This window comes from Polistes canadensis, unplaced genomic scaffold, assembly GCF_001313835.1.
Source record: "Polistes canadensis isolate GaletaPanama2010 unplaced genomic scaffold, ASM131383v1 scaffold_39, whole genome shotgun sequence".
Lineage (NCBI taxonomy): Eukaryota > Metazoa > Arthropoda > Insecta > Hymenoptera > Vespidae > Polistes > Polistes canadensis.
The window spans coordinates 381856-397758 of record NW_014569586.1 but is presented as its reverse complement, the minus strand read 5'-3'; the positions used below and the strand labels follow the sequence as shown (position 1 = coordinate 397758).

Below are 15903 nucleotides of genomic sequence, written 5' to 3'. Positions count from 1 at the left end.
AAGTCCCCAGTAAGGGACGAAACGTACAACTAGTTCAAATTAATTGTTCATAAGATTTATTAACCGTCTATAACTCCCTTTGAGACTTATATATTTGTTTCTTATATTTTTATTTTTATTTTTTTTTTTATTTTTTTTTAAATTACCAAATCAACTATATCATTTGCATATGCATAACAAATTAGATTGTTATAATAAAATCATTACGTTGAGTTTTAATTGAATTTCCTTTCAAACAAATAAACGAATTATACAATGCGAAATGAAATCATTGTTTTGTTTTACTTCAACTCTCAACCCTGCGCCCTTTCTCCTTTCTTTTAAAGAAAGCCCACCGATGAAAATCATTTCCTCTTTACGTAACGTGCGTTAAACAAAATGTAAAAGAAGCAGCAAAAGCAACATCACCAACTTGCCTTTTTTTTTTTAGAACCAAGAATACGAATTTGTATGGTTTAACTCGAGGTTAATTTCTCTTGAGACTTAGAAACTTTCGTTCCGTGTTGGAGGGTGGCCGGCCATTCCTATAGAGTCGATATGACTTCGGCATCGATAAACGGTCTTAAAGTAGCACAACGAATGGAAAATGTTAGATAGAAAGGGATGAAAAATAGGAATCGAAGTGAAGGAGCAATGCACTCGAGTTAAAATGTTTGATCCACCCCCTAGGCACGCGCAAATGACGTTGCTGATGGATCTGGTCTATGAAAGATAGAAAGAGAAAGGAAGATAAAGAAAGAGAGAGATAGAGATAAGGATGGTGAAAATAGTGGGGGATTGCACGAGTGGTGATTGATGAGCCCTCCGGTCCAACAAAATCACCCTACGGCATAGTCTCGATCATTCCTTCCCATCTCTCTCTCTCTCTCTCTCTCTTTCTCTCTTTTTTTCATTCTCATACTTTCATCGTGCTGACCTCGTTCGAATGAATCGTCTTTTCTTATCTCTCTCTCTCTCTCTCTCTTTCTCTTTATTTCTTTCTTTCTTTCTCTCTTCCTGCCAACTTTTCTCCACCTCTGTGAGATATTTTCTATTTTCTTTTTCTCCTTAAAGTGCCGAAGAGTTTTCCTCTCTACTCTTTGATAAAATGTTAAATGTGTTTTGCATCATTTATGAGTTAGACTTCGATCGTATTATCTTTATATTTCTATTTCTTTCTTTGTATTTATGGAATACTTATACTTATATACTAACTGATGCCACCTACGATTTGTTCTTTAAGTTTTTTTTTTTTTTGTTTTTTTTTTTTTTTTTTTTTTTTTTTTTTTTTTTTTTTTTAACATTTTATCGTATAAGTGTGTTTTCATCAATATCAAAAATATTCCGTCGTTTTCGATTGGTAAAACATTTCCCCTTCGATATTTCCTCCCTTCCCTTTCTAAAGAATACAAAAAATAAAACGAATTTCAAAACTATAGTTACAATAACAGATTGGAGATTTAAAGATTTATAGAGAATTTTTCACTCTGAAGTGAGAATGAAAATGGGAGTGGTTGAAATAGAAAAATGTTCCCCCGTAGGATCATTCATGATAGATACAAATACGTGTGAAGAATTGTCAAATAGTTTATGTGAAATAAAGGATAATGATTCGATCAAATATTAATGAGATGTAATTTAAAAAATGGAAAACAAAATATATGAGTAAGATAAAAATTGTCCATTGGACATATGGAAATATTTGAGAATGACAATAATTCATGGTATATGGTATATTCCAAATAATCAATCAGCTTTATATAACTTTTTTTAATACTGATATGAAAAAATGTACATTATTTGAAACAATTTATTTCGAAACATAGAAAAAAATAATTTTTTGATCGCAATAGTGTTGATTGTGATAAGGATCGCGTGATAACGAATTATTTTCGTAATAAGAAGGTAAGTCGAGCAAAGGTAAGAGCATAATTCGATATAAACGTAATAAAAGTTTCGGAAGACCGGGAGTAGTTTGAAGGAAATGAGGAGAAATAGTCACGAAGTTGTTGCCAACGGAGACAGGAAGAAAAAGAGAGAGATAGAGAGCGAGGAGGAAAAGGAGGGAAGGGGGGGGGAGTTAGAATCGTCAAAAAAGAAATGAAAAGATGGATAGTTATGGGGAGGAAAAGAAGAAAATACAATTAAAGGCGTCGGAGATAAATTCAGGTGGAATGGTACGATATAAAAGAAAAAATTCAAGAGAAAGAGAGAAAAAACAAAAGAGAGAGAGAGAGAAAGCAACAACACTTGCTCACGTTCAACAAAAAAAAACTCGAATAAAAGTGAAAGAAAAAGATAGTGGTGGTGGTGGTAGTATTAGTGTTGTGAACCACCCCGGCGGATAAGGATGGAGTGGATTTGTCGGGTGTAAAAGCAGAAAGGTGAAACGAGGAATAGCGAGGTGAGTGAAGGACGAAAAAGATTGACGATAAAGGAACGGTTAATTGGCCCTACGATCGAACGAGGAAGACCGAGTCTTTCATTTCCGTTTATGCTTCGATCGGTTGCTTTCCGTCTGGTTTTAGTGAAAAAGGTTCCCAATCGATCACGAATGAAAAGGTTAAAGGTAGGGATGATTTTCCAAGAGCGAAATAAGAGATAATTAGGGAACGCGTTAACGAAACGAACGCGAAACGTATCTATGGATATATATATTTTTTTTTTGTAAGCATATTACGTTCGATTGAAAAAAAAATCATGCTCAAATTCAAAAGATAGACTAACCTAAGTATTATATATATCGCGTACTCGTTGTTAATCAAAAAATACAATCTTTCCAAAGCAGACTTTGGATTTGTTTGAAAGAAAAAAAGGGAAAAGGAAATGATTGAAAAAAAGGTTTTTAATGAATTTACCAAGTTCTTGCTTTTATTCGCACCTGCTGCCAATTCGAAGAGAGAGAAAGAGATAGAGATAGAGATAGAGAAGAAATTTTATTAGACAAAAAGATTCTATCGAGGAAAGACAGAAATCGTTGAAAATCTCTAATTAATTAGCGAGATTCAAACTAAATTCATCCATCTTAATCGTAACTCGTAGCTTCGAATTCTTTCACCTCGTCCTGTCTTATCCCTCCCCCGATTGGCTACGGGTATGCAAGTAGAAGAGATCGATTCTCGAGTTCGAGGGGGTATTCTCGTTAATGGTCTCCGGCCTGGAGACTGCCTGGGGAAAGAAGCTAATTGCAAATGCACCATACCAACTATTACTATGACTACAACTACAACGACGACGAAGAGGACGAAGCGACTGCTTATTAATTTCCCTAATGAATTGACTGCTGCACCGAGGCTTGCGGCAGAACGTCTGTCCCGCATCTACGATAATCGAACGATTAAATGCCAATTAATCAACAGAGTGTTCGCAGCTTCCGTGCTTGTCAATCGAAAGTTTCTCTCCCTTTCTCTCTCTCTTTCTCCCTCTCTTTTTTTTTTCTCTTTTTGTTTCCATCATTCGTTGGGACCTAATCGACCACTTCAAGAGTCGCTGTATTTGCGAAAGAAATGAAATTAAGAAAATAAAAAAATTCCCTAGGATTTTGATATCGTTTTTAAAAAACGTCTAAAAAGCTTTCTTCTTACTCTCTCTCTCTCTCTCTCTTATTGTTCTTCATTCTTTCCTTCCTTCCTTCCTTCCTTCCTTTCTACGTTTCTACTTTTCTGCAATCGATTTCACAAATAATAGAAATTCCCAACGTTTCTCTTTTTCTTTTCGATCGATTCAGCAAAGCAATCGATTACAAACGTTCTCACGAAAGCCATTACCCGCCGACGGAAACGTTAGAAGGATTACCCGTTCGAATATAATACCCTCAGCGAGAAGTGCTCGACGCGAGAATTTTAGTGGTTACACGATATTAATAGGTCTCGAACGTTAGCTACGGCTAAGATGAACTATGAACCAGGAAATGCAATACCATAACATCTTTCAACTTATCCTTTTGAGGCTCCCAGGGATACTTTACCGCAATATACAGGATACGTTTCCATACTATTGTTTTCTTTCGACATTGGGATTCTTTTAACAAAAATCAAACAAAATATTATTATTTCGATGGAAGTTAAAAAGAAAAAAAAAAGAAAAAAAAAACAACTCTTGCTCTTTCTCCAGAACAAGGATTGGAATGAGAATCCGAGTGAGAGGAAGACGTTAGAAAGATTTACAAATGTCAAACCGCAAAGGCGTAGACTTTAAAGCATCGAAGGAAATTTTTCCCCATAGGAATGAAATAAACTGAACAACTTATCCGTGTTTCACCGGTTCGTGAATACCACCTAAAATGGAAAAAGGAAATAAAGAAAGAAAGAGAGAGAGAGAGAGAGAGAGAAAACGAGAGATCGTTCAGTTTTTTTTTGCGGTTTTCTTGTGGGAGCACGGAAAGAAATCTTGCGGTCGTTCGAAGATACGGCTCGAGAAACTCTTCGCTTGTTTATGGGGGCTGAAAGAGGAGGAGGAGGATAAAAATGAGGGGACAGGGGCTGGCTAGATCGGTGACTTTCGCCCGGTAGTTTGACCCGAGATTGTAATTGATTCGGGAACCGAATAAAATAAATTCGCGAATTCGTACTCTCATATTTGCCGAACGTTTCGAAGATGATCGTTGAAGAAAATTTTATAAAAAAAATTGTATTCATTATACGAAAACGTAAACACGAGTAAAATCTAATCGATCGATTTAAACAATTGAATGTGGAACAACAGTGATTGAGTGGACGTTGAAATAAGAGTTATAAAAACAAGTGGAAATCGTGAAAAAAGAATCCTTGAATGTTAAAACGTAGTGCAATATTAATACTGATGAATGGCGTGACCTTGAAAAGCTTCCAAACCCAAGGTCAGAAGAAAAAGGATTGTTCAGTGTTTTGGCAATAGTGTTGGCCAGGCAGGCAGGCGTCCGTTCGTCTGGCCATCCTATTCCTCTACCTCTTACTCTCCTAATCTCTTGTTATTTTCTTCTCTTTCTCTTTTTTTCTTTTTTCTTTTATTTCATTTTTTATTTTTCCCGTTTTTTGTTGTTGTTTTTTTTTGTTTTTTTTTTTGTTTTTTTTTTTTTTTTTTTTTTTGGTTTTTTTTTTTCATTCTTTCCTCTTTTACCTCTTCCTACCGTCGCCCTTTTTTTCCTACCCTTTTTACTCTTTAGCGCAAGCCTTTGTCCCTCAGGATATTTGCGGAGCTTTGTTTTGTGCAACGACGAGCTTACATAGCGGCTTAAATATACGTCCACTAATGGCACGGGACATGGACACAAAAGGGTATCTTTAGATGCTGACAAATGTTTATTTATAATTTGACTATGGTCAAGAAAACAAGCGTGAGTGTTTTCTTCTTTTTCTTTTTTCGAATGATCGTAAAAGAAAACTTAACGCGACATGTTTCGAACGTTAATTTATCCCCCTGTTTTTCTTTTTACGTTTGGCCTTGAAGAAACAACAAAAAAAAAAGGAAAAGAAAGAAAGAAAGAAAGAAGTTAACAATAAAGATAAAGAAGCCTCGTTGCAAGCTCCTGGAAACGAATTCTCGTTAGGACGATCAACACAGAATGCTTTTTGCGACGAATCGTAAAACTATTCCAACTGGTTTGCCGAGAGAAAGAAAGAGAGAGAGAAAATTATTCGTCTTACGAAACGCGTGTCTTTTTGCGTTTCGAAAACACAAACGATCGACAAATCTTGCCAATTCGTTAAACGTTTAAGAGGAAAGAGGAATGGTAAACCTAACACGAAACGTATATAGAAATTCGACTAATATTATCGCGATCTACGGCACCTGCGCATTATAATAGAACGTTCGATCTTATTCAGGTAGCCTCTGGATGGCAGCACCGTTTGTGTTTCATCTACAGGTGTAGTTTGAAAGATCGGCGATAATATGGCGATGTGCCACGCCGATAGATGGAGACGTGACTTACCAACATTTCGGTAAGGGGGGACAGCGGGAAACTATGAATTTGATTGGAAAAATAAGGTCCTCTTATATTTACTCCTGTCGGGAATAGAATATAGATACACGTTTCACGAAATCTAATGTTCTTCTATCCAAGGTAAGACGTAGCCGAAGGGCTGTTACACTTTATTGCAATATCGTATCTTCCTTCCTTGTGTTTCCATCCTAGTATGTTAGAAAGGAACGATAAGGATCTTGGTAAAAACGTATAGATAACAGATATATGTCTGTCTGTCTATCTGTTTGACTCTGTGACTTGAAAATCTCTAGGGTGTTTGCATTTAAGTAAAATACGAGATACAAGATTGTAGAAAAATGAGAATACGTTTTAACGTGGCCAGACGGAAGTAGTCTCTTTTCAGATAGACACACTTGAATCTAAATTCGGTATAAACCGTTGATAAGAAAATATCTAAAAGTAAGAGAAAGAGAGAGAGCGAGATATAGAGATAGAGGAGAGAAGAAGGATAGAGGTAACGACTGATAAAAACACGCGACAACGACGTAATAACACCTAACGAGATAAGAGCCAATTAAATCGAATATCGAATACTTTATACGTCTTAAACAGGTTAAAGAAAATTTCTAAACGTAAGATCTATTTTCTTTTCTACAAACAAATAAACCTAATGCGTATAAAAATAATGAAGGTTGAACGTATAAATATCTTATCCCTGATGGTTAAAGCGTTGGTAGGAGAAAAAAGATACGATATCGATCGTGAATAGAAAAAGAGAAAGAGAAAATTCGACTGATCTGAAAAATCGCAAGAGTATAGTATATATATATATACCGGTAAAAAGAGTAACAGGAGAAAAAAAAGTCGAAAGTATTCTTAGCAAGAGGTGGATAAAGTTGTGCTCAAAAATCGATTATATTTATCGAATTCCAAGAGCCCATTCTTCCGGAATAGTAACGTGTCTTTGAAATAAGTCCGATAACTCTGTTTTACGAGCGCTAGCTAACGCCGGACACAAAAGGAACCTTAGAGGGTTTCCATCTCGCTTATATCGAAGGACGTCCAAGAAAAGAAGAAAGATAACGAGGATCCAAAGGGTCGTCATGGCGATCTAGAAAGGGTTATGTAATAAGGTACCTCGAAAAGGTTACCTTTGCCCATGTTTCAAAAGAGTCCAACCCTACCTACCACCTACCTTAACTATTCTTTCTTCTTCCTTCTTTCTTTACTTCTTACCTACTTTTTCTTCATCGAGAAAGCTCCCTTCCCCCCCCCTTCCCCCGTCCCTATCGACTACGATCGATAACGGCTATATCCACGAGTTCTAGTATAATCTCAGGCAATTTCGTATCTGGATGGCGCCACCTCGTAACCAGTACGGCACTACTCTCTGATGAAAACGGCGACCCCAATCCGTGATTTCGTTCGACCATCGGAAGTCGGAACCATAGTAAACCCTTCGTCGGAAAGGAATTGAACAGGATCAGAAAATGTTGCATAGTCTAGTCATCTTCCGGCTGGGAAGGATCTTTTCTGATTTAATAGTCACCCTTATCTTACTTACGTTTTCAGACGGATCCTTAAATTTTCAAAAAGAGGGTGGATTATAATTCGATCCGTTAGAATCGATCCAATTTTCTTTCGGACGGGTTTAAGTATTTAAATATATAAATGGTTTCAAGCAAAAGTTACACTTCTTTTCTTTTTTTTTTTTTTAATAGGAAACAAGATAAAAAGGTATTCGAGAAAGTTAGAGCAACGTAATGTGCGATCGGATGAAACCCTAGATGTCTCGAAAGTAGCATAAAACCACCCCACCTGGCAGCCACGACCGCGTAACCAATTATATGACAGGCGTTGTCATAATATAGGTCAGACGACGACGTATCGTAAAATATTCAAGGACGTTTAATGTACTTTACTTTAAGAAAACTTATATCTACACATATAAATGTGTTAAATATTGTTTTATAATACTAATGTGATAACGGTCTTAATCGAAAATATAATATTTTTAATTGTTAGAAAATGATTTATCGTTCGTTAACAAAATCCAATTTTTTCCTGCAATAGTAAAACAATTATTAAAGTAAATTTCATCGGTGTTTTCACCTTTACAAAATGTTAGAGAGCCCGTAAACTACTTGGCAGCTTTTCCGCGTTTTAATGTCGTCGTTTTTAACGTACTTGATTGCAACCTCGAGTGATCTCAATGGATCTAAAAATGGCCACTTGGAAACGTGCTTTTCGTGATTTTAAGCTAACCGATATTGGTCACCAAAACGAGTTCTCGCATGTGCTTACTGTCCACGGTCTTATTCGTAGTCCTTGCGTGTGAAAAAGATTTATGAGAGTCTGAGGATGACGTAAATCACTTAATATATAGTTCACCTACCTTCGGGAATGTTGAGTTATTTATAAACGATGGTAGGTGAAGCGCGGATATAGGTGACTGTGATTCAAATAATTCTATATAAGCGAGAAAGAGAAGAAGAGAACTCGGACGATCGATATCTATTCTTTACAGACAATTAACCTGGATCACTAAAAGAACACGGCAAAAAAACAAAAAATATTCAAGTGAATTCGTCTACAAAAATTGGAAACTCGATATTCGAAGTCGAACGTTGATTCTTGAAAATTCTATTACAAAGTCACTGGAACAAGAGTTTACATCTTTTGTAAAGAGAGAGAAAGAGACAGAAAGAGAGAGAGAGACAGACAGAAAGATAGAGAAAGAGAGAGAGAGAGAGAGAGAGAGAGAAGAGTTTGAAAGAACGAACTAGCCGAGGTTACAGCGTGATTTTCTAAGACTTGACCTACTATTGCAGTTTAAAGTGTCGTGCTGACACTTCCCAAGATGGCGTCGTAGAAAGTACGCCCACTCAGCGGAGCCTTACAATGCTTCTAGAGAGCTTTTTGTTCTAGAATAAAGACCATCGTACCTGGTTTGAGTTATACACACTTCTGCTAGACTCTTTGCGCATCACTGAATATCCTGATTCTTCAACACTCAATGGAACGTTCTTGAATGTTCATTCGGATTAAAATACGAAATTAACAATTAAATATGACTATGATAATAACATCGATAAATTCTATTAGATACAAAATTCACAAATATTATCGTACACGTTGAAGACAAATATTAGGATTAAAAAATGAAATCCTCTCTGATAAAAAATTTTCTCTCTTTCTCCTTCTTCAAAAAAAGAAGAAAAAATTTCACAAAATTTAATCTCTCCCTATTGTTAGTAGAATACAAAAAGCTCGGCGTTGCGCGGAAAATTATTTGCCACGGTGCGTTGTCACTCAATGAGAACGTCTGCTGGCTTGGTGGTTTCAGAGGATCTGCGAGTAAGAGAGATAGAGAATGAGAGAGAGAGAGAAAGCAAAGCATGAATTAACGAAGACATCGAAACCCCATTACTTTCGCGGTAGCTTCGGTAGGTTTTAATTGCGGATAGAAGGTGGAAGAATATTACAAGTATGGCACGGATCCAACTGCTTTAGATCCGGAAAAATAATAGTCCGTTAACTCGGCAGTCTGTCCGTCTGTCTTTCGCAAGAAAGAATCACCCAACCTATTTGCAGGCTCTTGAAGAATTCTCTTTCTCTGTTCATGTCTATCTATCTGTCGGTCTGTCTACTTTTCATTCTACTTCGTCGCGGATTTGAGTCTCCACTTGGGAAAGTCTTTGAGTTTCAGAAGGCAGCAGAAGGGCAACCACCACCACCATCACGACGACGAAGACGAAGACGAAGACAACGTACTCGACCAACGGATTGTTATTCTCTGTGCTGTTGTTATCCCGATCGACCATCAGATTTTAATTGCGGACAGAAGGAAGAACCGTGAACGCGTCGACTTGCATTAAGTAGAAAAGAACCGTCTTGGCACGGACATTTTCAGGCTCTTGGAAGATAATAATTACGTGATACAATATAGGCGCCGGTCTGCCTTGGTGTCACCTTTCTCTTCTTCTTCCGTGGACAGAAAGCCATAGCACTTTGGCATCAGGGGTAACGAGGAGGATATTGCTGAATAATAAGTTGGTTTTATAAAGCCGGACGATACAATGGACGATAACATTTTCACTTTTTTAATGAATGAACGAGAGAAGCAAGTGTTACCGTTAAAACGTGAAATATCCGTTAATAAATCGTTAAATAATAATTGTTGTAGAAAGAAAATAAAGCAGACTTTAAAGACAGATTTAATTCAATCTCACATACGTTTCTCGTGATTCATATTTTACCAAGTTATTTCATAAAACATCAATTAAAATTCATTTCATATACACTTTTCTTCCTAAAAATGCTTATTGTTAATTATTTCGCGTAAGATCTCTACATTTTTTGCAAATTAATCGAATTATACACTTTAACGTTAACACAAGTATGGAATATCTACTGTTGGATAGAATGAAACAAAACAAAACAAAAAACCCATCGTATCTCTCATCATTTTATAAACTATCATATTTTCATTAAAAGTATAATAAGAAAACGTTAATATAGGGAGAGACAATATGCATACGATATTGGCTTAATGTTTTTTCGCAATCGCGATAGAACGCAAGCTGCTTTGTTCTTTCTTTTCGGTTCTCTTTCGAGGCCGGTGAAGTTCGTTTGAAGTTTCAGCTCCCGGAAGGTTGAAAGAATCCGTGATTTTGTACTGGGAATTTCTCCCCTTCCTCGTAGTCAACGTTGTCGTTTACAACGAAACCCTACGACAACCATACCAACGACGACGTCAACGACGACGGTGACGACGACGACGACGACGACGACGACGACGACGAAGGAGAGCCTTGGCGATGGCACCCTTGCCCTTGACTGTAGGCGCGAGAATGCTTGTCTGAGGGTTGCCTGGACTCCCAGACAGACTGTGTAGACGCAAAAAGGAAAGTGAGAGAGAAGGGAGGAAAAGCACTGACGAGACGCGTATCGTCCTACAACCAACCACCCTCCTCCGGTTACTCCTCTTCTCTGTATCTTTCATTGCTTCTATGCCCAAGCAGAATGTCTATGTATAGTAGTCACATAGAATCGTTGTTCATGGTGTCCGGACATGGAGCGAGTAGAGTCGCCTCGAGTGGAGGGTGTCGAGAGGACTGACGGAAGTTTAAGTACTCCTCCGACTTGCTCTAGCACGCATAGTTAACTGGCTCGACCAACCTGTCGACGCTATTGCCAGAGTTGCATGTCGTAGATTCTCTTAGAAGTAATCTTTTCCTCCATCTATCTCTCTCTCTCTCTCTCTTTCTCTTTCTATCCCTGTTCGCTTACAATCAGCTAGAATTCTCCGATAATCGTCTAAGTGAAACATTAGATCATTGTAAATTCACCAATACTGCAACTCTAATTTGTTTGGGATAACAAAATTGGCTACCGAAGTACCACGGAAACATTAAACACTTATAGAAACACCTAACTCGTCGAATGTTACTGCAAACTATCGGACCAACATATTGTTTGCGTGTAACAGGAGCTTCTACCACTCGTGGGAATCCTTTTAAGAAGCTCCGAAGTAACTCTACTGTCATACTTAAGTGAGAAATTGCTTGAAGCATCTCGCAAAGAAAGAAATAGAGAAAATTGTAGTATAATGGTTGCGCGCACGCATTTCTGGCAAACCCTTCATCGAATTCTTAATCCATACCAAAGCGTGTACGAGTCAACGAACGAGTGGATTCTAACCGTACAGCAAGAATTTGAGAGATTCTTCGCATTCCAATATTGAGATTCCCCAGTATCTATACCTCTAGTGTGATAAATCGCACTTTATACGATTATCGATATGTTCCCAATGTTTTTTTGCCTAATTAGAATCTCGAAAGATTTATTAGGACTCACCTTTGAGATGTTCGGGAGTATCCGCAGCACCAGCTCGCATGATGTCGTTCAAGTAATGTTCCAATGTTCGCATACTGTCCAACGGTGAATTTCCATTGGCTGTCATGCGATCCTGAAAGCAATTCATTCCGTTCAACAATACCTTCCCTTAAAAAGTAAATAAATATTCGTGTGTTATTTTTTTTTTTTGTATCAACGTGAAATTTCAGTGTAGAGAATAATATGAAAAATAAAATGAAAAAATGAAAAAAAGAAAAAAAAAAGAAAAGAGAATAGAAAAAGAAAAATGAGAAAAAAAAAATGATCCACCATAAAACCACTTTTCATCGCAAGATAGAGATGCTTCTTAAGAAGAAACAGCTCGTATAAGTTAGCCCACACTTTGCTAGCCAGAGGCACCCTGAAATCTCGGTCCTTTCATGGCACTCGCTATTATCCTTAATCGAAATGAGCTCCTCTGGTCAAGAAAAGACTTTTAGAGTCCGCCGAGCGAACAGACAGAATGGCCGTCTCGCAGACAGCAGAGGAAAGAAACAGAAAAGACGAGGAAAGAAAGAAAGAAAGAAAGAAAGTAAAAAAGCAAAAGAAAAAAGAAAAAAGAAAGCTAGCTGACGGTAGCAGTGATGGTGATGGTGGTGGTGGTGGTGATGGCGATGGTGGCGGCGAGAGTAACCTGAAAGAAGACAGAGCCAGCGCAAGGTGAAACAGAAAGAGGGTGTAGGATGTGAAAAAAGAGAAAAGAGAGTTCGTAATAGACCACTTTCGACGAAGCGGAGTGCAGTTAATGCAAGGAAGCATTGAAAAGTCTCTTTCCCCTTCATCTCTCTTTATTCTACACCCAAGTTTTTCCTTTCCTTTATTCGCGAAACACGTCGCCACTGTTTTTACTGATAAAACTTAACTAGACGATTACAAACGATAATTATGATCAAAGTTCGGTACCCCATTTTTAAAACAAATTTAATATTTATTTATGAAACCTAATTCATTTCTACATATAACAAAATTCTATGATAATTAATTTGATGTTTTTGTTCTATTTTCATAGATTATTTCCCTTTTTCTTCTTCCTCCTATCGATACATTTCACAATTCTTTACTAGTATTTCACTGATAGGACTTCAATAAAAAAGATCTCATTTGTACGTAAACCAATAAGTTTCTGTGATGTTAAAATGGCTACATTCGTACACGTATGATGATACTTGTGTGTATATATATATATAAGTGCTTGAAACGTGTCGTCTAAGGAACTAACAATAAACCGTAAAACAATGAGAACAACAACTAAATACAAGACAATACGTGTAAAACCTTTTGAGAGATTAAAACGTACAAAAAAAGTATTCGAAAAGCACTTTAGTATTCACACACAAGCATCTTCAATACTGTTTCAACGATTCGGCATCGAGGAGAAAGGGGTGATCGTGTTCTCGGTACTTTTAGCGGTTCCTAAAGTACCACTCCTTTCGTCGGAAGTTCGCCACCCGCTTCTCACCCTACCTCTTCGTACAGTCGCGTCGTGAAAAAAAAAAAAAGAAGAGAGAAAAAGAGGGTCTTACGAGTTATAAGCACAGGCAGGAGCTTGCTAAACGAGCTACCAAAAAATGCTTGCCCGTATTCTTTGACACTGACCAATTGAGAAAAAGGAACAAAAGATAAAAGCAAATAAGAGCATGGATGATGGGATGGTAAAAAAGAAATACTCCTTGACATATAAAAATATCGCAGCTGTGTTTACTTCTCCTATCATTCCAGTTCTTCTATTTTCCTCATCGTGCATAGCCGTCCGCCTGTCTGAGCATAAATGATTTTACTACTTCGTCTTGGTGATCTTCCTACATATGTACAAGTAGTAAATATCACGTCTATTGAATATCATTGAAATGATGATCGAATTTCAAAAGGTTTTTTCGTCAAAATATTTTGATGCTTAAAACTTGAATGATAGATTGTACAAAATATTTCATTTCAATACGTTTTCCTCGTAATATTTTCATTTCATTTATTTACACTTCAAAGAATTCGGACGTTTCTTTCTGTGCAAAATGACCGTGACATTTACTTGGTCAGCCAGGTGGGTCAATAGAAGAAAAAAAGTCATAGGAAAGTAGAACAATATGGGAAATTGGATTATTTACCGGAAGAAGCGGGCACAAAAAATAGAAAGCACATTCCTGAAGGTTCGACGTCAAATAATCGGCCCATCTCTCTTCACTGGGTACGGGCGGAGGTGCAAAAGGTGGGGCCACCTTTTCCACCGACTCTTTTCTCGTTTCTTTCGAGCTACCTGCAACCCCCAGACCACACGCTTGTTCATCCCTTCTCTCTTTTTCTCCAATACACATATATACCAATACCGAAGCTTTTCTAACTTCTACCCTCTCCTTTTCTCGCTTTCTACCACTGAACGAACCCTCTTATTCCCTACTCCTAGGACCGACTATACCCCTACCCTTAGCGAATCACTCCCACTTCTTCTTTCCAGCAAAGCCACGGACGTTCTAGCTCGGTTCCAACCCACTTCCCCTTCTTTCCTACTGGAAGTATGTATACAAGCACGCGCGCTCGTGTACACACAGCTCTAATACCTACCCACTCATCAAGGAAAACTCACACACTGCCGGTTGCGCTCGCGCGTTCATTCGTGCGTATTATCCGTCTCTATCAAACTCATAGCCGCACACCATGTAGCGCTTATTCTCTCATACCCTTGCACAGCACCGTGGAAAATCAATATAGGGAAACCAGGAAGCAAAAGCAGCAGCAGCAGCAGCAGGGCGTCGACAGCAATCTCTGTGCAGCCTCCAACCCAGTACCGTCCTTCCTCTCTCCCCACTACTCTAGTAGCTAGTCTGACCGCTCCACCCCTTATTTTACCACCCCTATCAAGATATCTCGGTCCTTCTCTGTTTCTTCTTCCCTTTATTTTTCTCCTCTTCCTTCCATCCTTTCGTTTATCTTTATTTCATGTTTATCCATGACCACCAGATTCGTTCCCACGAATACTATCGGCACATTTTCTTGCCCCACTTATTTTCTTTCTCCATATCCTTCTATATCTTTTTGCTTTCGATTTTCTTCTTTTTTTTTTTTTCTTCTTCTTCTTTTTATTCTATTTTTCTCCCTTTTACTCGTCCATCCAGCTCTCCTCCGTTCTTATTTAGTTTCCTCTATTATGCATTCAAGTACAAAAGGTAGAAGGGAATAATTTCAATTTACTACCCTTATCGACCGTCCTACTATTTTGGGGCCAACGCCGGTGCTGCGTTGCAAGTGCTGCCCTCTTTCCTCGTTTGTTTATCCGCGGTATAAAGGTCAGAAGTTGTTCCACTTACACGAGCCATACCATTGGCTTCTTGTTGCTTCACCCATCCTTCTCTTTCCCCTCTTCTCTTTTCCCCTCTTCTCTTTCTCTCATTCTTCCTTTTTCTTTTTTTCTCATTATTTCGAACCCTTCATTCTGTTTGTAGTATGTCATTAAATGAAATCTCGTGCAAACACATATTCTTCATTACATATTACATATTAATAAATATACACCCAACTCTCTTATATATATATGTATATTATCGATTTCTCAATACCAATTGCTAGTCATGAACCTTGACCAACAACTCTCTTGACCACTGTTGATTACCATCAACCACAATCACCAACACACTACCATCAAAGTCAATACTATTACTACTTCTACTACCACAACTTTAAACGTTATCGTCGTCAACGTAACTTCCAACTCCTAATACTGGAGTCATCCAATGCGCAAGTTTTATACTACGGCAGAATGATGATAGTAGGGAAAATGCACGAGAAAATAAAATACCAACGTATAGTTGAAAATTGGGTGATATGGAAAAAGTAACGAAGAAAAACACTTCAGACTCGTACACTCGTACTTACGCGACCCTGTGCACCACTTATCCCTTCTTTTATTTTTAATTGAAAAGAAAAAGAAAAAATACAACGAGAAACCAGAAAGAACAAAATAAAAAAAAAAGAAACTGACTAGACAGATGTATGGTACAAATGCATTTCACGAGATAACGAACTGCTGAAAAAGATATTTTTTTATTTCGTTTTTCCAAGATCTAGACTCTTCTAATTCGACGACTTGCGTCGTAATTACGTGGAAGGAAGCAGTTTCAAGGGGCCAAGAC

At 37.7% G+C, this 15903-nt stretch overlaps 1 protein-coding gene across 1 annotated transcript in view; it reads right to left on the bottom strand.

Moving 5' to 3' along the window:
• Positions 1 to 15903, bottom strand: part of LOC106784703 (cytoplasmic polyadenylation element-binding protein 2) — a gene marked incomplete in the record, with an annotated part of 125109 nt that overhangs the window by 99157 nt on the left and 10049 nt on the right. Inside the window, 1 exon segment of the mRNA XM_014744520.1 lies at positions 11744 to 11855. Within this exon segment, the coding sequence (XP_014600006.1) occupies positions 11744 to 11855 (112 nt within the window).